The 20,409-nt window shown below is 37.7% G+C and overlaps 1 protein-coding gene across 1 annotated transcript in view; it reads left to right on the top strand.

The window, feature by feature from the left end:
• The window catches only part of RNF11 (ring finger protein 11), a 54,228-nt gene extending 36,624 nt beyond the window's left edge, over positions 1-17,604 (top strand). The window contains exons 2-3 of the mRNA XM_066269222.1: positions 14,256-14,425; positions 15,696-17,604. Coding sequence (XP_066125319.1) covers positions 14,256-14,425; positions 15,696-15,867 — 342 coding nt within the window. The 3' untranslated portion in view covers positions 15,868-17,604. The remainder of the gene's footprint in view (positions 1-14,255; positions 14,426-15,695) is intronic.
• The last annotated feature ends 2,805 nt before the right edge of the window (positions 17,605-20,409 follow it).

Genomic DNA, 20,409 nt, shown 5'->3' with positions numbered 1-20,409 from the left:
AATACCAAAAACATAGATGACCAAAAATAAATAAGGTGGACATCATCAGAATTAAAAACTTGTGCTTTAGTAAAAGAGTGCTTCATCAGGAGAGTGAAAAGACAACCCATAGAATGCAAAAAAATAATTGCAGATCATTCATCTGATAAGGGACTGATGTCCAGAACTTATAAATAACTCTTACAACTCAGTTAAGAAAAACCCAATTTTTAAAAAGGTAAAGGATCTGAATAGACATTTATGCAGAGAAGATATAAATGGCCAGTCAGTGTGTGAAAACATCACTGTTTTTTAGAGAGAAAAAGATTAAAACCACTAGGGTAGCTATAATAAAGACAAAATAAGATTTGGCAATAATTTGGAGATACGGAAGGAATCCTTGTTCACTGCTGGTAGGAATGTTAAATGGAACAAGTGCTTTGGGAAAAGCTTTATTAGTTCCTCAAAAGATTGAATATGTGACCCTACAATTCTCCTAATTGTATATCCAAGAGAAATAAAACAAGGTCCACACAGAAGTTTGTGCGCGAGTGCTCATAGCAGTATATTCATAATATCCATAAAGTGGAAACAATCCAATGTCTGTCAACTGACAAATGGCTAAACAAAATGTGGTAGATAAAATATTATCCAGCGGTAAAAAGGAATGAGGTACTGATACATTCTACAACATGGGTGAAATTTGAAAATATGGTTCCATTTATATGGAATATCCAAACTGGACAACTTTATAGAGACAAAACAGATTAGTGGTTGCCTAAGTTGGGGAATTAAGGGAGAAATGGTTATGTGGGGTTTACTTTTTGGGATGATGAAAATGTTCTTAAATTGTGATAATGATTACATAACTTTTAACATACTAAAAATCATTGAATTGTATAATTTAAATGGATTGATTATATTGATGTAGGCCTTTTACCTTATAGTGATACCATATATCCTCAGTGCTGAGATGTACTTTTTGAAACTTTTTGATGCTTTTTGAAATCAGAATGTATATTTAATTGGTATGTACATTTAATGGGCTGAAATGGTTTTCCATTTAGCCTCAAAAACTGTTAGTCTCCAACAGATACACTTCTTAAAGAGTTATTTTGCAAAATTCTTTCGACGTAAGTTCTAAGTTAGCATTTTGGGAAGGAAATGAATTTTTACTTGTGCTGTTTGCCCTGGCCCTTCAAAAAATAACTTTAAAAAAAAGAGGGGGAGACTATCTGTTAGAGAACTTAGTGCAATAAATGTAATACCAGACTTCCTGAGCTCCAAAGCCAAACCTTGGCTGCTACAGACATAGTCTTTTTTGGAATTAATATTCTTTTTTTAAGGTTGCGTCTTTTAACTCCTTAAAGGCTACATATATTCTGACTCTGGTTGGTTTTGAAAAGAATTCATGGGCTTATTACTCTTAACTTTATTGAAATACACATTATTTAGTTTGGTAAAATTCAAAGACAGGATGCTTAAATGAGAAAATGTCCAGTGTTTTTTGGCTGCAGCAAAAAAGTTGTTCCAACAAAAACTCATGCAGTAAGAAGAATATCTCTTGGTCTGCAACTACCCTAGAGATCTGCCTGCCCCACGGTGAGCAATTCCTTTTCAGTAAGTGTGCTATTTCCCAACTGGAAACCAGTTTGCTTGGTGAGAAGGAAAAGGTAGTCTAATTTAGGAAAGGAAATGGTGATGACTCTTGTCTTAAACCAAATTAACTCGAAGGTGCTTTATTTTAATGGTACACATGGATTAGAATTAGAAAGCTTTGAAGGAGCCAAGACTCATCTCTCTTATTAGGGTCTTCAGGTTTTTTCATTTGTGGGCTCTCCTAATGTCTGCTTCACTTAGCATTTCTAATCTATCATTAATACCATCGTTTTGTTTTAACCTCAGTTTTTATGTCCTTATTTGCTGCTCAATGACCTTTCAGGTCAGTTAATTCAGTTTTCCAATTCTAATTCTAAAAGAGGAAAGAATCTGATTGGTTCAGCCTCTTCACCACTCAGGAGGTGCAAGTCATCAAATGTTGGCTAGTGTATGGGGTCAGCTAGAATGAATGCCTGTGCCAGAAGTTGCCAGATCATTCAGGGAGACTAGGAGCTGTGAATGAGGTAGTTATCTTTTTACTTGCTTACTATTTCTGTGTCCCCCTACTGTAGGGAATTTAGGCTTCATAAAGATAGAGACCTTAACTGTCTTGGTCAGTATCTCTCTCCTTTGCCTAAAATGGGCTAATTTGTGCCTGGGATCAAAATGTGCCCATGATTTCAGTTGCCTTGAAGAGTTAGTTAGATGGATGAAGAAGCTTATCTTATGACTTGTTAATACTGAGTGCCTGTGGTGGTAATGTCTACCAACCCTCCTCCAATTAGGATACTGTTTATAACCCTGTATGATAAGTGGCCAGTGAATATTTATGTAATTAATGAAAGAAGCCAACTTTCTTTAAAAAACAAGCAAACAAATGCCAGAGCACCTCTCTGGAAGGAAGCAATATTTTTTTACATGCAGGTCAACTATGGTTTGTGTATTTTCTCATTAAATATAACATCATACCTTTTGTCAGTATTATAGACGGAATACTTCCTCCCCCCCCCCCATATGTACAAGTGTATAATTTATGTAGAAATTATCCTTTGTGCTTTAGGAACTGCATTAATGCTAATCTGTGGGGTTTTTTGGTTGGTTGGTTGGTTAGGGGATTTTCAGTCAAGATTCACTGAACAGCAGTTAGAATATGTTTTAAGACCACCTATTCCAAATCCTCCATTTTATGGCCTTGAATTTCAGTCTGGCAAAATTCAGAGAAAACATTCCCAGTGGGAGACTACAGCTGGGGAGTGGGTGGTGCCAGCAGCAGCTTGTAAGGCTGTAAGGAGAAAATCAGAAGAGCTGACTCTTATTTCCTACTGGAGGAAAGGATACAGCTTTTGGTGACAAGCTGCATTCTTTCGCAGTGACTTTATTTTTCCTTCACCACAAACCAGACTTGTACTATTTCCAGCCTCAGCACATTATTTAGGCACTTCCCCGCCGTTATTGTTTTAGTTTCTGAAATTGTATTCCTTAAATTTGGTCCAACTTTTAGTGCAGTACCTTTCAGAAAGACATTTTACACTTTGATCTGTTTCTTTCTTGGCTTATAAACTCCTTAATATTGGGGCCTGCTATATTTTTTCACATCCATCACTTTATAGGTGCGTCATTATATATTAACAAGCAACTAGAATGCTTTAGAGATTTTTCTTGTGAGAAGGTCAGACCTTGCTTTTTTTGGTGACCGACCCTGTCTTTTTCTTTGGTTCTGCCTCAGCATGTTTTGTAATCTTTTGTTCCTTTTTTGTTCTACCCTCTTCAGTGATGCTGCATTTCTTTTCCTGACACACATTTTAATTTTAAATTATTCATTTTATTTAAGGTAAATGGTTTTCCTTAGATTCTCTTGTTTTGCATGGAGAATTAAAGAAAGCATTAAGGAGGGAAGTTTTTTTAATTTATTTGAAGTTTATTTGCTTTAGTTATAAATTCCCCTTCTCATAATTTAAACTCACAGGGCAAGACATGTGTGTCTTCTATCAACATTGAGGAAGTGATAGATAAAATTATAAGACATTTAGCCTGGTGCATTGGATAGAGTGTTGATCTGGGACTCTGAGGGCCCGGTTCAAAACCCCAAGGTCGCTGGCTTGAACAAGGGGTCACTGGCTCAGCTGAAGCCCCCAGTCAAGGCATATATGAGAAAGCACTCAATGAACAACTAAAGTGCCGCAACTATGAGTTGATGCTTATCTCTCTCCCTTCTTGCCTGTCTGTCTGTCTGTCTCTCTCTCTCTCTATATATATATATACACACACACACACACACACACACACACATACATATGACATTTACGTAGTTGATATAGATAAAGGGAAGAGGAGAAGGAAAAGGAATCAGGAAGGATGAGATGTGTACCTTGGATGACTAATGATGTCACTAGATGAAGGCTCAGATATTGAGGCCCCATATTGATAGTTACTTTTTTTTCCAGTGTGCAGATACTTACATTTTCTTAGTTATTCCTTATAACACTCTTTGAAGATAGGTGTTGTAGTCATTTTTCTGATGAGGAACCTTTTGCTTAGCAGTATCATGGTCGCATACCTGATAAGTGCCAGAGCTGAAATTTCATGAAATGTCTATGCTCTATTCGCTATACTTCTTTCAATAACCTATAGACACTCTGAATTTGAGATGGATTGTGGAAGTAGAAAGAGATAATTAGTTTGGTTTCAGGTGTCTTAAAGTTCCTATGGGATAGGCAAGTAGAAATTTTAAAGAGGCAATAAACCAGGTGCTGTCACTTAGAGAAAGACTTGGTTATTTTTTTTTTTTTTTTTTTTTTTTTTTTTAGAAGGAGGGACAGCCCTGGCCGGTTGGCTCAGCGGTAGAGCGTCGGCCTAGCGTGCGGAGGACTGGGTTCGATTCCCGGCCAGGGCACACAGGAGAAGTGCCCATTTGCTTCTCCACCCCTCCGCCGCACTTTCCTCTCTGTCTCTCTCTTCCCCTCCCGCAGCCAAGGCTCCATTGGAGCAAAGATGGCCCGGGCGCTGGGGATGGCTCTGTGGCCTCTGCCTCAGGCGCTAGAGTGGCTCTGGTCGCAACATGGCGACGCCCAGGATGGGCAGAGCATCGCCCCCTGGTGGGCAGAGCGTCACCCCTGGTGGGCGTGCCGGGTGGATCCCGGTCGGGCACATGCGGGAGTCTGTCTGACTGTCTCTCCCTGTTTCCAACTTCAGAAAAATGGAAAAAAAAAAAAAAAATGAAAAAAAAAAATAGAAGGAGGGACAGACAGGAAGGGAGATAGATAAGAAGCATCAACTCATAGTTGTGTCACTTTAGTTGTTCATTGATTACTTTCTCTTACTTGCCTTGATTGGGGGACTCCAGCTGAGCTAGTGACTCCTTGCTCAAGCCAGCGACTCCTTGCTCAAGCCAGCGACCTTGGGCTCAAGCCAGTGACCTTGGGCTTCAAGCTAGTGACCGTGAGATCATGTCTATGATCCCATGCTCTAGCAGGCAACCTCAAGGTTTCAAACCTGGGTCCCTAGCGTCCTGGGCCAATGCTCGATCCACTGTGCCTTTGCCTGGTCAGGCTTGGTGATAATTTCTATCAGGTTTTCCTTTTTGATTATGGCTTAATCCATATCATTGGCAGTTTTTTCATAGCATGTTTATAAAACCCTGAAATGACTATTTGAAATGAATCACAGAAACATGATGAGTGCTTTGGTTTAAATCATTTATTTATATATTAGTAAGTAAATAGACATTTATCAAGCTTATATTCTAGTGGTATTGGAAATACATTAATCAAATAATTGCACAGGTAATCACATACCTTTTTAGCCCAGGCACAAAATACCTCATGAATTATATTATAGAAACAGAAATGACGGCAACCAATTGAATACCCTTGAAGGCACCAGCATTTATATGTTTATATTAATTAGCAATTCAGTACATTGGTGATTTGGATTTTCATAAACTGTTCCATCATATTCCTTTTTGTATTAAGTGACCTTGTACATTGCAAATTATTAATTTTTTTAGAGAGATTTTATTTGACTTTTAGAGAGAGGAGAGAAAGGATCGGGTGTGGGGTTGGGTTGGCAGTAGGAAGCGTTAACTCGGAAGTTGCCTCTCGTATGTGCCTTGACCAGGCATGTTCCGGGTTTCAAACCAGCGATCTCAGCACTCTAGGTCGATATTCCATCCACTGTGCCACCACATGTCAGGCTGGAAATGATTAATTTTTAGACATTATTTTGCACAGGTCTTCAGAATCATATTTCGGGTTCATATTTTGGGGTACTAGAGGTATTATTATTAGTTATTCTTATAGAATATACTTAGCAAAACAAAAACAACTCTATAACCCCAATGTTATGGCATGTACACTAACTTTATTAACAATTGTCGAGGGGTTCCAGGAAATGTAAGAAAACACTGAACTGAAAAGAAACACTGGAGTAAGTTAAGGGGTGACTATTTAGCATTTGTAGGTAGCATTTTAGTAAACCATTTATTAATCTATTCACTCAGTAAGGAGCAAAAACAGACAGTTCTTATGGATCTTACAGTTTGGTAGGGAAGGCAAACATTTAATTATTAGCTATGTAAATGTAAAATTACATCCATGAGAAATGCTGTGAAGGAAAGTAACTTGGTGTGTAAGGACCTATAATAGAGAATGGTTAGGAAAGGTTTCTGAGAAAGTAGAAGTTGTTTAGCTGAGCTCTGAGGGAAGAAAAGGAGGTATTTAAGCAGAGTGGTGATGGAGGAGAGTACTTCATGCAGAGTATGGCAGGTGCTATGGCTTCATATGAGAAAGACCATGGTTCTTTAAGAATCTGAAAGAAGGCCAGTGGCACATACAACGGTATGTGAATTGTTATATGAGGAAGGTGAGGTAGAGAGGTAGGCTACCAGACTTAGGAGGTCTTATTAAGAACTTTGGCCTCCATCTTAACAGCAGTGGGAAGCTATTGAAAGGGGTTATTATTGATTGATTGATTGATTTTATAAGAGAGAGAGAAACATTGATTTGTTGTTCCAGTTATTTATGCATTCATTGGTTGATTCTGGTAGGTGCCCTGACTGGGAGTCAACCTTTGATCTATGGGAAGATACTCTAACCAACTGAGCTACCCAGCCAGGGCTTGAAAGGGTTTTAAGGTTTGTGTTAGAAGGGCATAGGGTTGGATTTGTTTTGAAAAGTATTGCTCTAACTTCTAGGTAGAGAACAAATTGAGATTTGCTATCTAACACTGTACACCAGGGAAAAAATAAGAGCTCAGACTGGAGTATTAGCAATAAACATGGAAAAAAAATGAACAGATTCTGGATTCTGTCAGTATTTTTTTTTTTTTTTTTTTTTTGTATTTTTCTGAAGTTGGAAACAGGGAGAGACAGACAGACTCCCGCATGCGCCCAACCGGGATCCACCCAGCATGCCCACCAGGGGGCGACGCTCGGCCCACCAGGGGGCGATGCTCTGCCCCTCCGGGGCGTCGCTCTGTTGCGACCAGAGCCACTCTAGCACCTGGGGCAGAGGCCAAGGAGCCATCCCCAGCGCCCGGGCCATCTTTGCTCCAATGGAGCCTCGCTGAGGGAGGGGAAGAGAGAGACAGAGAGGAAGGAGAGGGGGAGGAGTGGAGAAGCAGATGGGCACTTCTCCTGTGTGCCCTGGCCGGGAATCAAACCCGGACTTCTGCATGCCAGGCCAACACTCTTCCACTGAGTCAACCAGCCAGGGCCCAGTATTTTAATAGAAACTAAATTCACTAGAACTTGGTGGTATGTTGAATATGGGAGGGTAAGGAAGACAGAGGTGCCAGAGATATCTGTTTTACAGAACGAAAAGTGTCATTCACTGAGACAGTGAAGCCCTTTAGAGAGGACCAGGGTTTTTTGTTTTTGTTTCTTTTTAATTTTTTACAGGGACAGAGAGAGTCAGAGAGAGGGATAGACAGGGACAGACAGACAGGAACAGAGAAAGATGAGAAGCATCAATCATCAGTTTTTTTGTTGTGACACCTTAGTTGTTCATTGATTGCTTTCTCATATATGCCTTGACCGTGGGGCTACAGCAGACCGAGCAACCCCTTGCTTGAGCCAGTGACCTTGGGTCCAAGCTGGTGAGCTTTGCTCAAGCCAGATGAGCCCACGCCCAAGCTGGCAACATCGGGGTCTCGAACCTGGGTCCGACGCTCTATCCACTGCACCACCACCTGGTCAGGCGAGGACCAGGTTTTGGAGGGGAGATTATTTTTGGACATGTTGAATTTGAGGTACTTTTGGGAGATTGAATTGAAACTGTTAAGTAGAGCCTAGAGTTTAAAAGGCAAATTTAGACTGAAATATATATTTGTGAGTCGTTTATATCTAGTTGGTAATGTTAGCTGTAACATGGACATTGTTATCAGGTGAAGAGTATAGGGCAGAACAGGGCAGAACAAAACTAGTTGCATTTATGAATTCAGATAGTCACATTTTGAAGTACTGTGGATTGTGGATTTTAGGAGACACAATTTAACCCATAACATTTCTATTTCAAAAGTTTTCTCTATGCTGAATAATAAATGTTCAAAATAGTAGTTTCTTGCCTGACCTGTGGTGGCGCAGTGGATAAAGCGTCGACCTGGAAATGCTGAGGTCGCCGGTTCGAAACCCTGGGCTTGCCTCGTCAAGGCACATATGGGAGTTGATGCTTCCTGCTCCTCCCCCCTTCTCTCTCTCTCTCTCTTCTGTCTAAAATGAATAATAATAAAAAAAATAGTAGTTTCTTTAGAGGTCTTTTTAAACTTTAAGGAAAGGAATAAAACAAAAATACTGTATGACTACTGTTGTCACAACACACCTTTTTCACAAAGGAGCATTTCTAATGACTGTCTCCAGATAAACTGTTAGAAAACAAAGGAGTCACCTGACCAGGTGGTAGCACAGTGGATGAAGTGTTGGACTGAGATGCAGAGGACCCAGGTTTGAAACCCCGACCCCAGGGTCACTGGCTTGAGCATGGGGTCACTGGCTTGAGCAAGGGTCCTTTGCTCTACTGTAGACTCCCAGTCAAGGCACATAAGAGAAAGCAATCAATGGACAACTAAGGATCTGCAATGAAGAATTGATGCTTCTGATCTCTCTCCCTTCCTGTCTGTCCTTGTTTGTCCCTTTCTCTGTCTCTCCCTCTGTCACACACAAAAAAAGATAAACAAAGGAGTCAGTGCAGGCACTATTTCTCATTCTGAGCATTATCTAGAATGTTCATCAATTCTATAGAAGGACTTCGTGGGATTTAGCATATAATTGGTATTATAGCTATGATTTATTATGGCAAAAGAATACAATCAAAATCAGCAAAAGGAAAAGATGCATGTGTACATTGGAAACAGGCACAAGCTTCTAACAGTCCTTCCTAGTGGTGTCAAACAGAATGCACTTAATTCTTCCAGCATTGAATTGTACGACTATGTGTTAACAGCTGTCTATGAGAGAAGCCCAAGGTACTGAGGAGGCTCAGTGCCTAGCAAATACCAAAATTCCAGACTCCCAGAAAGAAAGCAGGTATTTAGCATAAATGATATTATTTACACACAGAGTTTAGGCACGGTGAGCTATCAGGGAATGGTGAGAACATCCTGGAATCTGAATCTTAAAAAATTGTTTTTATATCCCTGTTATCTTCCTTCCATTCAGTGGCTTCTAGCTTATATTAGAAACAAGATTCTATTTTGCCATCTACAAAATACCATTGGATCTCTTATCCATCAGACCATTTTTAACAAATATGTTGGCAATTAAAATTACATGCATGTGGTAAGAAGTGTGAGACCACATCCATCTTTAAATATCAGGAGGGAGTTCTTAGTCATTTTCTTCCCTCTGTGGCTTTCTGAAAAGTTGCATGTAAACTGAAATTAGAATGTTGAATCATTTAAAATATTTAAATGGTACTTAGAGGGTTTCTTTGGTTTAACAAAAAATACCAAATGAAATGTATCTACTAAAATGTAAATAGTTAAAATGTAGGGTTTTAATTTTAATAACTTAGTATGTTTCTTCATAAAGTAGAGTTTTCCATTTCTATTGTGCTTTCTTTGTTCTCTGTGCATAAAAGTAAACCATAAGACCAAGGAAATCTAGCCTCTTAAAAAGCACATGTTTTAGGGATACTACTTGTAAACAGTTTAGTTCTTTTTGTTTGTAATAGGTGTGTTCCAGGAATTTAGAGTTCCGTATTACTCATAGTCTTAACACCAGTTGTTCCAGTTTGACTTCTTATACGACATATCTTGGACCAGATGGCAGGTCATCAAGATGGGTCAGCTGGATTGGAACTGAGAGTCAGGAAAGTATAATAGTTTAGATTGGAAATGGTAATCCAAGGGTTGAACTCAGAGCTGGCAGGAGTCACAACAGAAGCCAAAATGTTTTTTGTATTCAGGGACAAGCCAAAAACTTAGGACCAAAGCTAGGGTATAACAGCAGTTAGCTTAAAGTCTGCAAACCAGAGTCATTAGATGATGAGGAGAAAATTAAGGGTTACAATAATTTCCAAATGTTGACCTTTACAAAACTCTGTTATCTTATACAAGTGTGTCCTTACCCACTAAAGTGCTGCTATTATCTCCTATATTCAACAAGAGAAGAAACCTGGCTCAGTTCACCACAGTAAATGGCAGACTCCCATCATTTAGTGTTTTTAAATTGTGTTCCATTGACTCCTAGGATTCTGCCAAGGTACCACAGGTAAGGGATGGGAAAGCCCATCTCTCCTAAGTGAAATTCCATCCCAGCCCCATCCCACCAGAGTAAGCTCAGTTTTAATTGTGATTATAAATAAAATTCTTTTGAACAAAGTCTTGAATAGAACCCAATGCATAAGTAAGCTGCATTACCTTTTTAGACTGGCTAGTTTATGAAGGTGACACTGGAGAATAGAAATTCCCAAGTGAGTGCAAGGAGAAACTGTCCTAGTGTTTGTTGTTGATTTTTAGTGAAAGAGACAGGAAGGGAGAGAAATGAGAATTATCAACTCATAGTTGCAGCACTTTAGTTGTTGTTCATTGATTGCTTTCTCTTATGTGCCCTGACCGGAGGGCTCCAGCTGAGCTAGTGACCCCTTGATCAAGCCAGTGACCTTTGGGCTCAAGCCAGCAACCATGGGGTCAGGTCTGTGATTCCACACTCAAGCCAGGAACTCAGGGTTTTGAACCTGGGTCCTCAATGTCTCAGGTATATGTTCTGTCCACTGTGTTAAGTGTCCTTGTGTTTTACAACAACTTTCTTAGTGTAGCAGCAGAATTTGACCTTCCCCCAACCTTAGAGTAAGAACCACCTGAAGTAGTCCACAGGAGTTCCAGTCAAAGGACCAACAGAGAAGGTATGATTAGATTTTAGAGTTTTTCTGCCAGTAATAGAATCTGTTTTTATAGGGGAAGTTTATAGATGGATTTGATGTTCTTTGAAATTCTTAAATTCTAGACATTATTGAAATTACCAAATTTTTATTGCAGATGAAAAACCTTTATAAAACCATTTATTAGAAACGCCTTATTTTGATGGCGTTCTTAAGATGTCATTTCAATGCACTGTTCTTCAAAGTGATGTAAATGGACAAAATCCACATCATTTAACTTATGAATCTTTTTCCTAGCCAGCAACTAAGCATAGTGTAGTGAAAACCACTGGCTTAAAGGGAAGCTAGAATCCTAATTCCAACACTGTTGGTAATTATGTGACTATAGGTAGGCAAGCTTGGCCAATAAAATGGGAAAATTGGTCTTAGATGAATTCTAAGATTTTTTTTTAAAGTTTAACTTACCTCTGCCAATCCATTTATTATTTTTAAATTAAATTTTTATTTGAATTTTAGCTTCATTGAGGTATGATTGACATATAAAATTATAAATCCAATTCATTTCTTAAAGTAAACATTGGAATACTGTTCTATAGTCATATAATGTTAGAACTGCAATAATGATAAAGGTTTGAAGGGGTGACTGTCTAAACCAGAGATGCAGTGGTCATATTTATGACCATTAACAACTAAAGTCATGTAACTTTTATATGCACTGTAAAGCTTGATTAACAAAGTTATTTTTCTAGTGCATAAAATAAAACTTAAATATACATAGTGTATGTACAAATATTCTCTGAATTTGTACTAGAAACTGAAATTTTTTGTATATGTAAAAAGCTAATTTAAAAGGAAATACTTGCCTGACCAGGGGTTGGCGCAGTGGATAGAGCATTGGACTGGGATGCCGGGGACCCAGGTTCGAGACCCCCGAGGTCGCCAGCTTGAGCGCAGGCTCATCTGGTTTGAGCAAAAGCTCTCCAGCTTGGACCCAAGGTCGCTGGCTCGAGCAAGGGGTTACTCGGTCTGCTGAAGGCCCACGGTCAAGGCACATATGAGAAAGCAATCAATGAACAACTAAGGTGTTGCAATGCGCAACGAGAAACTAATGATTGATGTTTCTCATCTCTCCATTCCTGTCTGTCCCTGTCTATCCCTCTCTCTGAAAAAAAAAGAGAATAAAAGGAAAAAAAAATTTTTAATAAAGGGAAATACTCATTTTGAAAAATAACTGTTTAAAGCAAAAAATAGCCTGTAGTCATAGTGTTGTAGATACACAGGGCAGAAAGAAAGCTTCAAGCTCTACCAGAAAAATGTAGTCAGTTTGATACTTACCTTTCTTTGTGAAAGCCAGAACAGTTGACAGTCTTCTTACTTGATGACTGTACATGTAACTGTACTCTATGTAATCTTCCTAATTCTCTTAGAGGGAGACAATACCTATATAATTAAGCTGAGGCTAGAGGCAGAGTCTGTCAATATTGGGTGTCAAGGAGTATTGGTAAAGGCTTCATTCATGTTAACAACCTACTGGACAAGGTAGAATTTAGAATAATGGACCTGCCAGGAAAAGTAGAGGAAATAGCAAGAGCAAAAGCGTGAAACTTCTAGGAAACAGCTAGCTTGGCTTCAATAATAGTTATAGCTCTTTGAATGCAGGATACTTAATATGATACGGTCTTTGTATGTAATATACATGAAATAAATATTTGGATGAAGAAAAATGGTTTTCATAAGCATGCACATGCTTATTTCCTAAATGATGTGGTAGAAGTATGAAAGTACTTAAAGTAACTATTAATAAATTTATATGGAAATTCATAAAACACAAAACTTTGAACTGCTATCATTTTACTTGTACCAGAGCCTATACAGAGGATTTGCTAGGTTTGAGCTCTTTAATTGTACATTTGTTCTGAATCTCAGAGAAAAGGAATATTTAAGTCATATGTTGAACTGTCTTTGGCAGGAACTTCATTAACTACTGTCAGAAAAGGGTTTATAAGGATAACTTATAGGGACATTACAGTAACTTTAGAAGACATTGTGGTAGAGTTTTTTTCTCCTTGAATTAAACATTTTGGTATTTGAGCTTAATTTTTATCTATCTGATACTGTCCCCTAAAATTTCTATTTGAAAAGGATAATTTATATTCTCATTGTGAGTGCTCTCTCAATTATTTTATTTTGAACCACTGAAGCCATTAGCTCTAAATAGCCTCAGTTGATAGTAGCCCTGCCTGATTATGGAGGTTATTTCACAGAATTTTTTTTAAAGCTTAACAGAAATTTAGAAGTTATTCCTGGAGGCAGAATCTCACAGTTGCAAATATTAGCTGTCATTGTAAAGAAGTGCTTAAATTGTAGGGTTAAGGATTGATCCTACAGGTTGAATGGTATTAGTGTTTTCAAAATGTAATGTAAGTAGTTGTGATTTGACATTGTATTTCCTGTGAAAGTTTCACCCATGGATTCAGAGTGTTAATGTCAGTTTATTCAGTAGAGATGTTCTCTGGAAAACCATATTAGGTGGCTCAAGTAGTTCTAGCCACAAAGAAGTTAGGTCAAAGATGCACTTTCTTACTCATACTTTATTGAGGTGTCTTCTCAAATGCCTCATCAGAGAGGTTTTCCCTGAACTGCCTACCTAAAGTAGCATCCTCTATCATTCTAGGAACTTTATATTGTTTACTCAATTCCCTATCACCTGACACATAATGCTCAGTGAATATCTGTTGAAAGATTGTATTATGAAGAGTATGAATAAAATTACTTTATAAATGTGAGTAGAGAAAAGGCAGTATAGCAATATGTCTAAATTAATACATTTTATATAGTAATATATGCAAGTAAGTGAATGTTATAAGTAGATATTTGGCTGTTTATGTCCCCAAAAGCTATGTATTCCATTTGGGAGGAAAAGTGGCCTCATTCTGGCTCACTCAATTATCATAGCTAAATAGGTATCCAGAAGCATAAAAGGAATTTTAACAAAAGTTTATTGCAATAATGTTTAGTCTTTTCAAGTAAAAAGTTAATTTTAAGGTTGTTGTCTGTATGGAAAGAAAAATAAGTTTACAAATAAGAGTCTATAATGGCTGGTTCTCATGTAAATAATGGTATACTGAGGCCACAAAACTGTATTGTGACTTAAAGAATATCACATACAACTCATTAATTATATTGATTTATCTATTTGTGCATCAGGAATGAATGTATCTGGGTTTTATGGTCAACGGACTCCATAATATTGAGCTCTAGCTCAGCTTCTCCCCAGATCCCCTCCTGCCAGCCAAAAAAAGAAGAAACAAAAGGAAAACAAATTTTAGAAAATAATACTTTTCTCCATTTTTTAAAATATAGGAACAAGTTCCAGTTCCGGTCTATCATCCAACACCTAGCCAGACTCGCCTAGCAACTCAGCTGACTGAAGAGGAACAAATTAGGATAGCTCAAAGAATAGGCCTTATACAACATCTGCCTAAAGGAGTTTATGACCCTGGAAGAGATGGATCAGAAAAAAAGATCCGAGAGTAAGTTTTAATTTTATACGTGTTTCAGAGGTCCATCTTAAGAGATTTTTTTAAAGAAAAATACTCCCCTACGTTTTAGAAGTCAGATAATATAATCAGTTAATGCAAGAGAATGTTTAGATACAGTAATTTAAGAAGAATTTTCATATAAAAATACCTTTTAAGATAATGGTATGGATTCTGACCATTTTCTATGTTGCTTGTCTATGGGATGAAAGTTGATTTTAGTTAAAAATGGTCTGTGTGAGTATGAACGTAGTACCAACATTGCCTTGTCAGCTGGGAAAGCAGTTCGGCAGTGTGTCGGCGACCTTCAGGTCCATACTCTTTGGGACGGTTAATTCTAGAGATCTACCCCAAAATGTGTACTTCACTCCAACTCATAGCTTTATGCATAAAGGTATTCACCGTAGTTTTATTTGGTGAAAAACAACAATAGAGGCACAGATAAGTAAATTGTGGTATATGTAGCCATTAAAATAGTTTACCGAGGGTCTTTAGTGGTATGAGGAAAATCTTATATCCATTTCTTAACATGTGGAATAATTTTATTAATCCTGGTGAGTTGAATATAAAATATTACTTCTGGAGAGTGTGTGTCCTCAGTGTTACTGTCTGAGCATTACTAAAGAAGACAGCCATATTCCTTTTAGGTTGAGAGTGGTCTTGCCAATTCAAGCTTAATCTTATTTACTGTGTTGATCTTTGACTGTTTGAGCCTTAGCACCATTTAGTGCTAGCACTTAAGATCATAGCTCTAGAATACTGACTTTTGAACACTGTTCAACACTTCTTGAACCTGAAGAAAAGTGCATTAAACTTGAAACTGGAGTTAATGAAGAGACTTTGCCTACAGCTGTCCAGTAAATAGGCTGAAATTAGTGGTTCTGTTTTTATAGGCAGTTATTAAAATGAAAACTATCTTACTCCTGGACTTACAACTAAAAACTCAGTTCAAATAAAGTTTATCAAGTCAGTGGTTTCCTATCTGAAGCATCATGTTCTCCTTCCGGTCCCTTTATGATCCATTTCTCTTTGTTCTGTTGATTGTTCTCAAACTCTGCATATTTCCAGGGTAGAGAAATAAAAGATTGTGGGTTGTTTAACACTTACAGGAAAATTTTCAACTTGCTTTGGTAGCAAGATGACTGGCCAAGCCATTTTTATCTGTTTGGATTTACACTGTCTTTGTAGTGGGATTTTAAAGAGCATCCTAGATAGAACACATCTCTAAAAATGCTTTCTGATTTCTCTCCCTCATTCCCAACAGGTGTGTGATCTGTATGATGGACTTTGTTTATGGGGACCCAATTCGATTTCTGCCGTGCATGCACATCTATCACCTGGACTGTATAGATGACTGGTTGATGAGATCCTTCACGTGCCCCTCCTGCATGGAGCCAGTTGATGCAGCACTGCTTTCATCCTATGAAACTAATTGAGCCAGGGTCTCTCATCTGACTTCAAGTGAACCATTATTTTTGGTGGTTTTGATCTTTTGTCACTGAGCCCAAAGAGCCAGGGATTTAGGAATTAAGATCATGCACAAAAGTTTCCTAAAAATTCCTGAATGGCTGCAGATATTGGGGAAAAGTACATCATATTTTAGAAACTTAAGGGGGAAAGTAGGATGGTATTTTTATGTAAAGCCTTGACCCAGTGTTTAAAAATATAATTGTATTTAGATCTTGTTATTGTTCCAGTATATAGGAATTGTGTAAACTGTTACAGCAGCTGTATATGTTTAAATTGTGTGTGTTGAAGATTAGGAAACAGGTAGTGGTTGTTTTTCCTAAATGAAATAACTTTTTCTCCCCCCCCCCCCACCCAAATTCTTTTCTGAAGTTGCTGGCATTTGGGTCAAGGTTTTATTAAAAGCTACATTTTATAACACTGGCACAAAAAAAGTAGTTTTAAGCTTGTTTGCACAGTTCTTTTTTTCCATTGGAAATGGAATTCATTGCCTTAGGTCTTTTTAAATAGTGTATTATTATCGTTGGGGCTGGCTCTATGCTTAAAAACAAGTTTATTTATAACCTGTTATAAGTGCTATACTGTTTGCAGTTAGGAAATGCAGAATTCAAAGTGATCTCCTAGCTTGTAAGCAAACTGAGATGCACTATCCCTTTTCTATATAAAAAAAAGAATGTGTCAAGAAACCAACTCTAATAAAGTGGGGTTTAATATTACCCTTTCCTATGTGTTTTATCTAATTATTTTGGTAAAAATAGTGATAATTAAAAGTCAAGGCAAATTTTAAATAATAAGATTTCTGATTTATTGATCTTGAATTATGCCATGATGCTTATGGAAAAGTGAAAGTGGCACCATGGTGAAACTGAGGAAAGCTTCTTGGCTTTAACAATTTTGATTTATTTGTTCTTATGACCTCCTTCCCTGTTTTGAACCATAGCAAAAGGATACTGCATCTCTTATTATTGTAGTGCTGAGGTTATTGAAGTTACACAAAACACATCTCAGTCTCTGTTTCTTGGAAAGTCCTGCTAGCTGACAAGTCTAGTAAGCAAGGAGAATTAAAGATAATTGTATTTCATGTTTTGCACACAAATGGAGAATTTGTATAACCACATGATTTCATAGTTGTGATCTCAAGAGAAGGAATTTCTCCTTTCTTTTTCTTGCAGTTAATATAAGAACACTGAATCTCTAAGCTTCTAAGTGTTAGAAGTAGAGATGGTCTAGTAAAGATGTATTTGTAATGTTTTATCCATTTAGCATGTGTTTATTTTTTCTTAAGTACTCAATGGTGATTTATTTGTTCAGCTCAGTGATATTACAGCTAAAGAAAAGTCATTCATTAGCAAAAGGAGAAACAATTTCAACCTAACAAATCAGAAATGTTTGTATTCAGTTGACTATTTCACTCTAACACTTTTCTACATACAAAACACAAGTATCTTAAAGGTTCTTCATAACTGCATTATAGTGGAATTTAGTATGTCTTAAGTACTTCTTAAAGATTTGACATTTGACTGTAGTATCCATATGTTGTTTAATTTTCTTATGAGCCCCATGATGGAAAGACTTTGAATTTGAGAAGAAAAAAAAATGAAAGAAATGATATTTTCAGGTTCTGTTAAATTGTTACATGTATCTCGCTTAAGTTTTTGTTCATTAATTTATATCCACCCGATTACATAAAGCAAATTTGGAAGAAACACCTGAAGTTGTGCAATATTTTTAGTGAATATTACTTTTATTCTTGTGTTTTCTATTTAAACATGATGTCTGTGTCATCAAGTATTATAGTCAGACTTTCTTTTCTTCTAAAGATTGTTAAATTTGGTAAATGAACTTTTTTAAAAAAAATCATTTTCTATGTTGCTGTTAGTCTTTCTCTACCCAAGGCTTCTTTCACAGAAGTTTGGCAACAATATTGAAGAAACCAGTATTGAGCTGAATGCTTTTTTAGGTACATTGTATTCTTGGATTTTGATGTTCATTTACCATGTTAAGATCCATCAATTTTTGTTTTTACAAAGTTAAATAAAGTTATAATACAATTGTAAAGGGCTAAAGCTAGAGTTGATTACATGACAATACTCCCCAAGTTATCTAAACCTTTCTTTAAAATAGAGATGTATAAATTTAATTAATTACTTTAAAATCTCTAGGTATATATACTTTTGGCAAAATATTTTTTATGGTTTGACATTTAATACCAGTTAATCATAGATTTAGAAGCTTGATAGCTCCAGATTTCTTAAAACCAAATGACAGGCTCAACATATTTAGATTTGAGCAAGATGTGTTCATACTTGGCTATAGGATTTAAAATGTCTGAAAAGCCTGCTGAGGAAAAAATAAAAGAATCTTATTCTTTTAAATATAAACCCAACAAGTATAAATACAGTACTTTCAGATACTTGTAGTTTGGTTCACACAAGCCTTTTCAATTCTATGAGTGTTCTTTTTAGAGAATCTCTTTTTTTTTTTTTTCTTTTTTTTTTTTTACTTTATTTATTCATTTTTAGAGAGGAGAGAGAGACAGAGAGAGAGAAGGGGGGAGGAGCTGGAAGCATCAACTCCCATATGTGCCTTGACCAGGCAAGCCCAGTCTTTCGAACCGGCGACCTCAGCATTTCCAGGTCGACGCTTTATTCACTGCGCCACCACAGGCGAGAATCTTAAACTAGGTATTATAAGACTCTTCCCTAAATGCCAGTATTCCATGTGATATTAAAACTGTATGAGTCTGGGCTGTGGTGGTGCAGTAGATAAAACGTCAACCTGGAACACTAAGGTCACTGGTTCAAAACCCTGGACCTGCCTGGTCAAAGCACATAGGGGAGTTGGTGCTTCCTGCTCCTCCCCCCCATCTCTCTCTCTCCTCTCTAAAATGAATAAATAAAATCTTTTTTAAAAGTTAAAGGCCTTCTGGTTTTACAGAATACAGTGAGCACTGAAGTAACTAATTCTCTACTTAAAAAGCTCCTTTGTAAGGAAGCATGCATTTAAAAAAGGAATAACAATATATATAGTCAAAAGTAGAGCCACCAGTGGTCCTGAAGACCATAGGAAACAGGAAAAGAAGGTAAGTTTCTTGGGCATAATTCAGAAATGTATGCCATTTGGTGGCTAGCTCTGCCTACAAGGGCATTGATTAGTGGTCATTTTCTGAGTTACTTGCATGTAAGTGCGTCATAGCTGACATGAGAACCTCAACTGATTCTTTAATCTTTAATTTTTTTTTTTTTTTTTTTTTTTTTTTTTTTACAGAGGCAGAGATAGACAGGGACAGACAGACAGGAACGGAGAGAGATGAGAAGCATCAATCATCAGTTTCTCGTTGTGCGCGTTGCGACTTCTTAGTTGTTCATTGATTGCTTTCTCACATGTGCCTTGACCGTGGGCCTTCAGCAGACCGAGTAACCCCCTGCTGGAGCCAGCGACCCTGGGTCCAAGCTGGTGAGCTCTTTGCTCAAGCCAGATGAGCCCGCGCTCAAGCTGGCGACCTCGGGGTCTCGAACCTGGGTCCTTCCGCATCCCAGTCCGACGCTCTATCCACTGCGCCACCACCTGGTCAGGCTTTAATCTTTAATTTTGAAATTAGGGGACACACAAAGAAGCTGGATTTTTGGTTAGTAGCTCCCGAAATAATATTAAATTTACTCACCTGAATTTTTTTTTTTTTTTTTTTTTTTTATTTATTCATTTTGAGAGGAGAGAGAGAGGGAGAGAGAGAGACAGAGAGAGAGAGACAGGGGGGAGGAGCTGGAAGCATCAACTCCCATATGTGCCTTGACCAGGCAAGCGCAGGGTTTTGAACCGGCGACCTCAGCATTTCCAGGTTGACGCTTTATCCACTGTGCCACCACAGGTCAGGCCTACTCACCTGAATTTTAAAGAGCATCTCTTCTATTGGGTGGGAGAAGGCCAGAGTAATTAGTTTGTTAGCACCCCTTTGTAAATAGTTCCCCTGCTCCCCTCGTACACTCAACTAGACTTCCCTAAGATACAAGCCTGGTTCAGGATGTCCCGTCATGGGAGGCATGAGCATGAGAGCCACTGACTGCATTATATTAATCCACTAGGGCTTTACTGAATTCCTTCTTTTTTTCCCACTTGGTCTCAGTTTCTAAGTATTTTGCCATTGAGGTCTCTTGTTTCCATCAACTTCATGCCCCCTGGCTATTTGATGCTCCTGCTCTCTTCAGGAATGAATCAGTATTACAAGCTAGCCTCTCTGTTAGAAGTTTGGATTCATCCATTTATCTCCTCACATAAACTTTTTCCTTAGGAAGATATACTCAAAACTTAGGTTCTTAATAAGTGCTTGTCAAGTATAGAATAAAAATGTCCATCTCACATTTTCATCATTGCATTGAATATAATTACTGATTGACCCACTGTTACGTGAGATTTTCTGAGAACTGTCAAAAATAATCTTTCTTGGTTCTGTATATGGCAGTTTATATATTTGGTTATGCTCAGGTAGTGACTTAATGCTCCCAATTGAGTTT

Source organism: Saccopteryx bilineata, chromosome 3 (genome assembly GCF_036850765.1).
Source record: "Saccopteryx bilineata isolate mSacBil1 chromosome 3, mSacBil1_pri_phased_curated, whole genome shotgun sequence".
Lineage (NCBI taxonomy): Eukaryota > Metazoa > Chordata > Mammalia > Chiroptera > Emballonuridae > Saccopteryx > Saccopteryx bilineata.
This window is presented reverse-complemented; position numbering and strand designations above follow the sequence as displayed.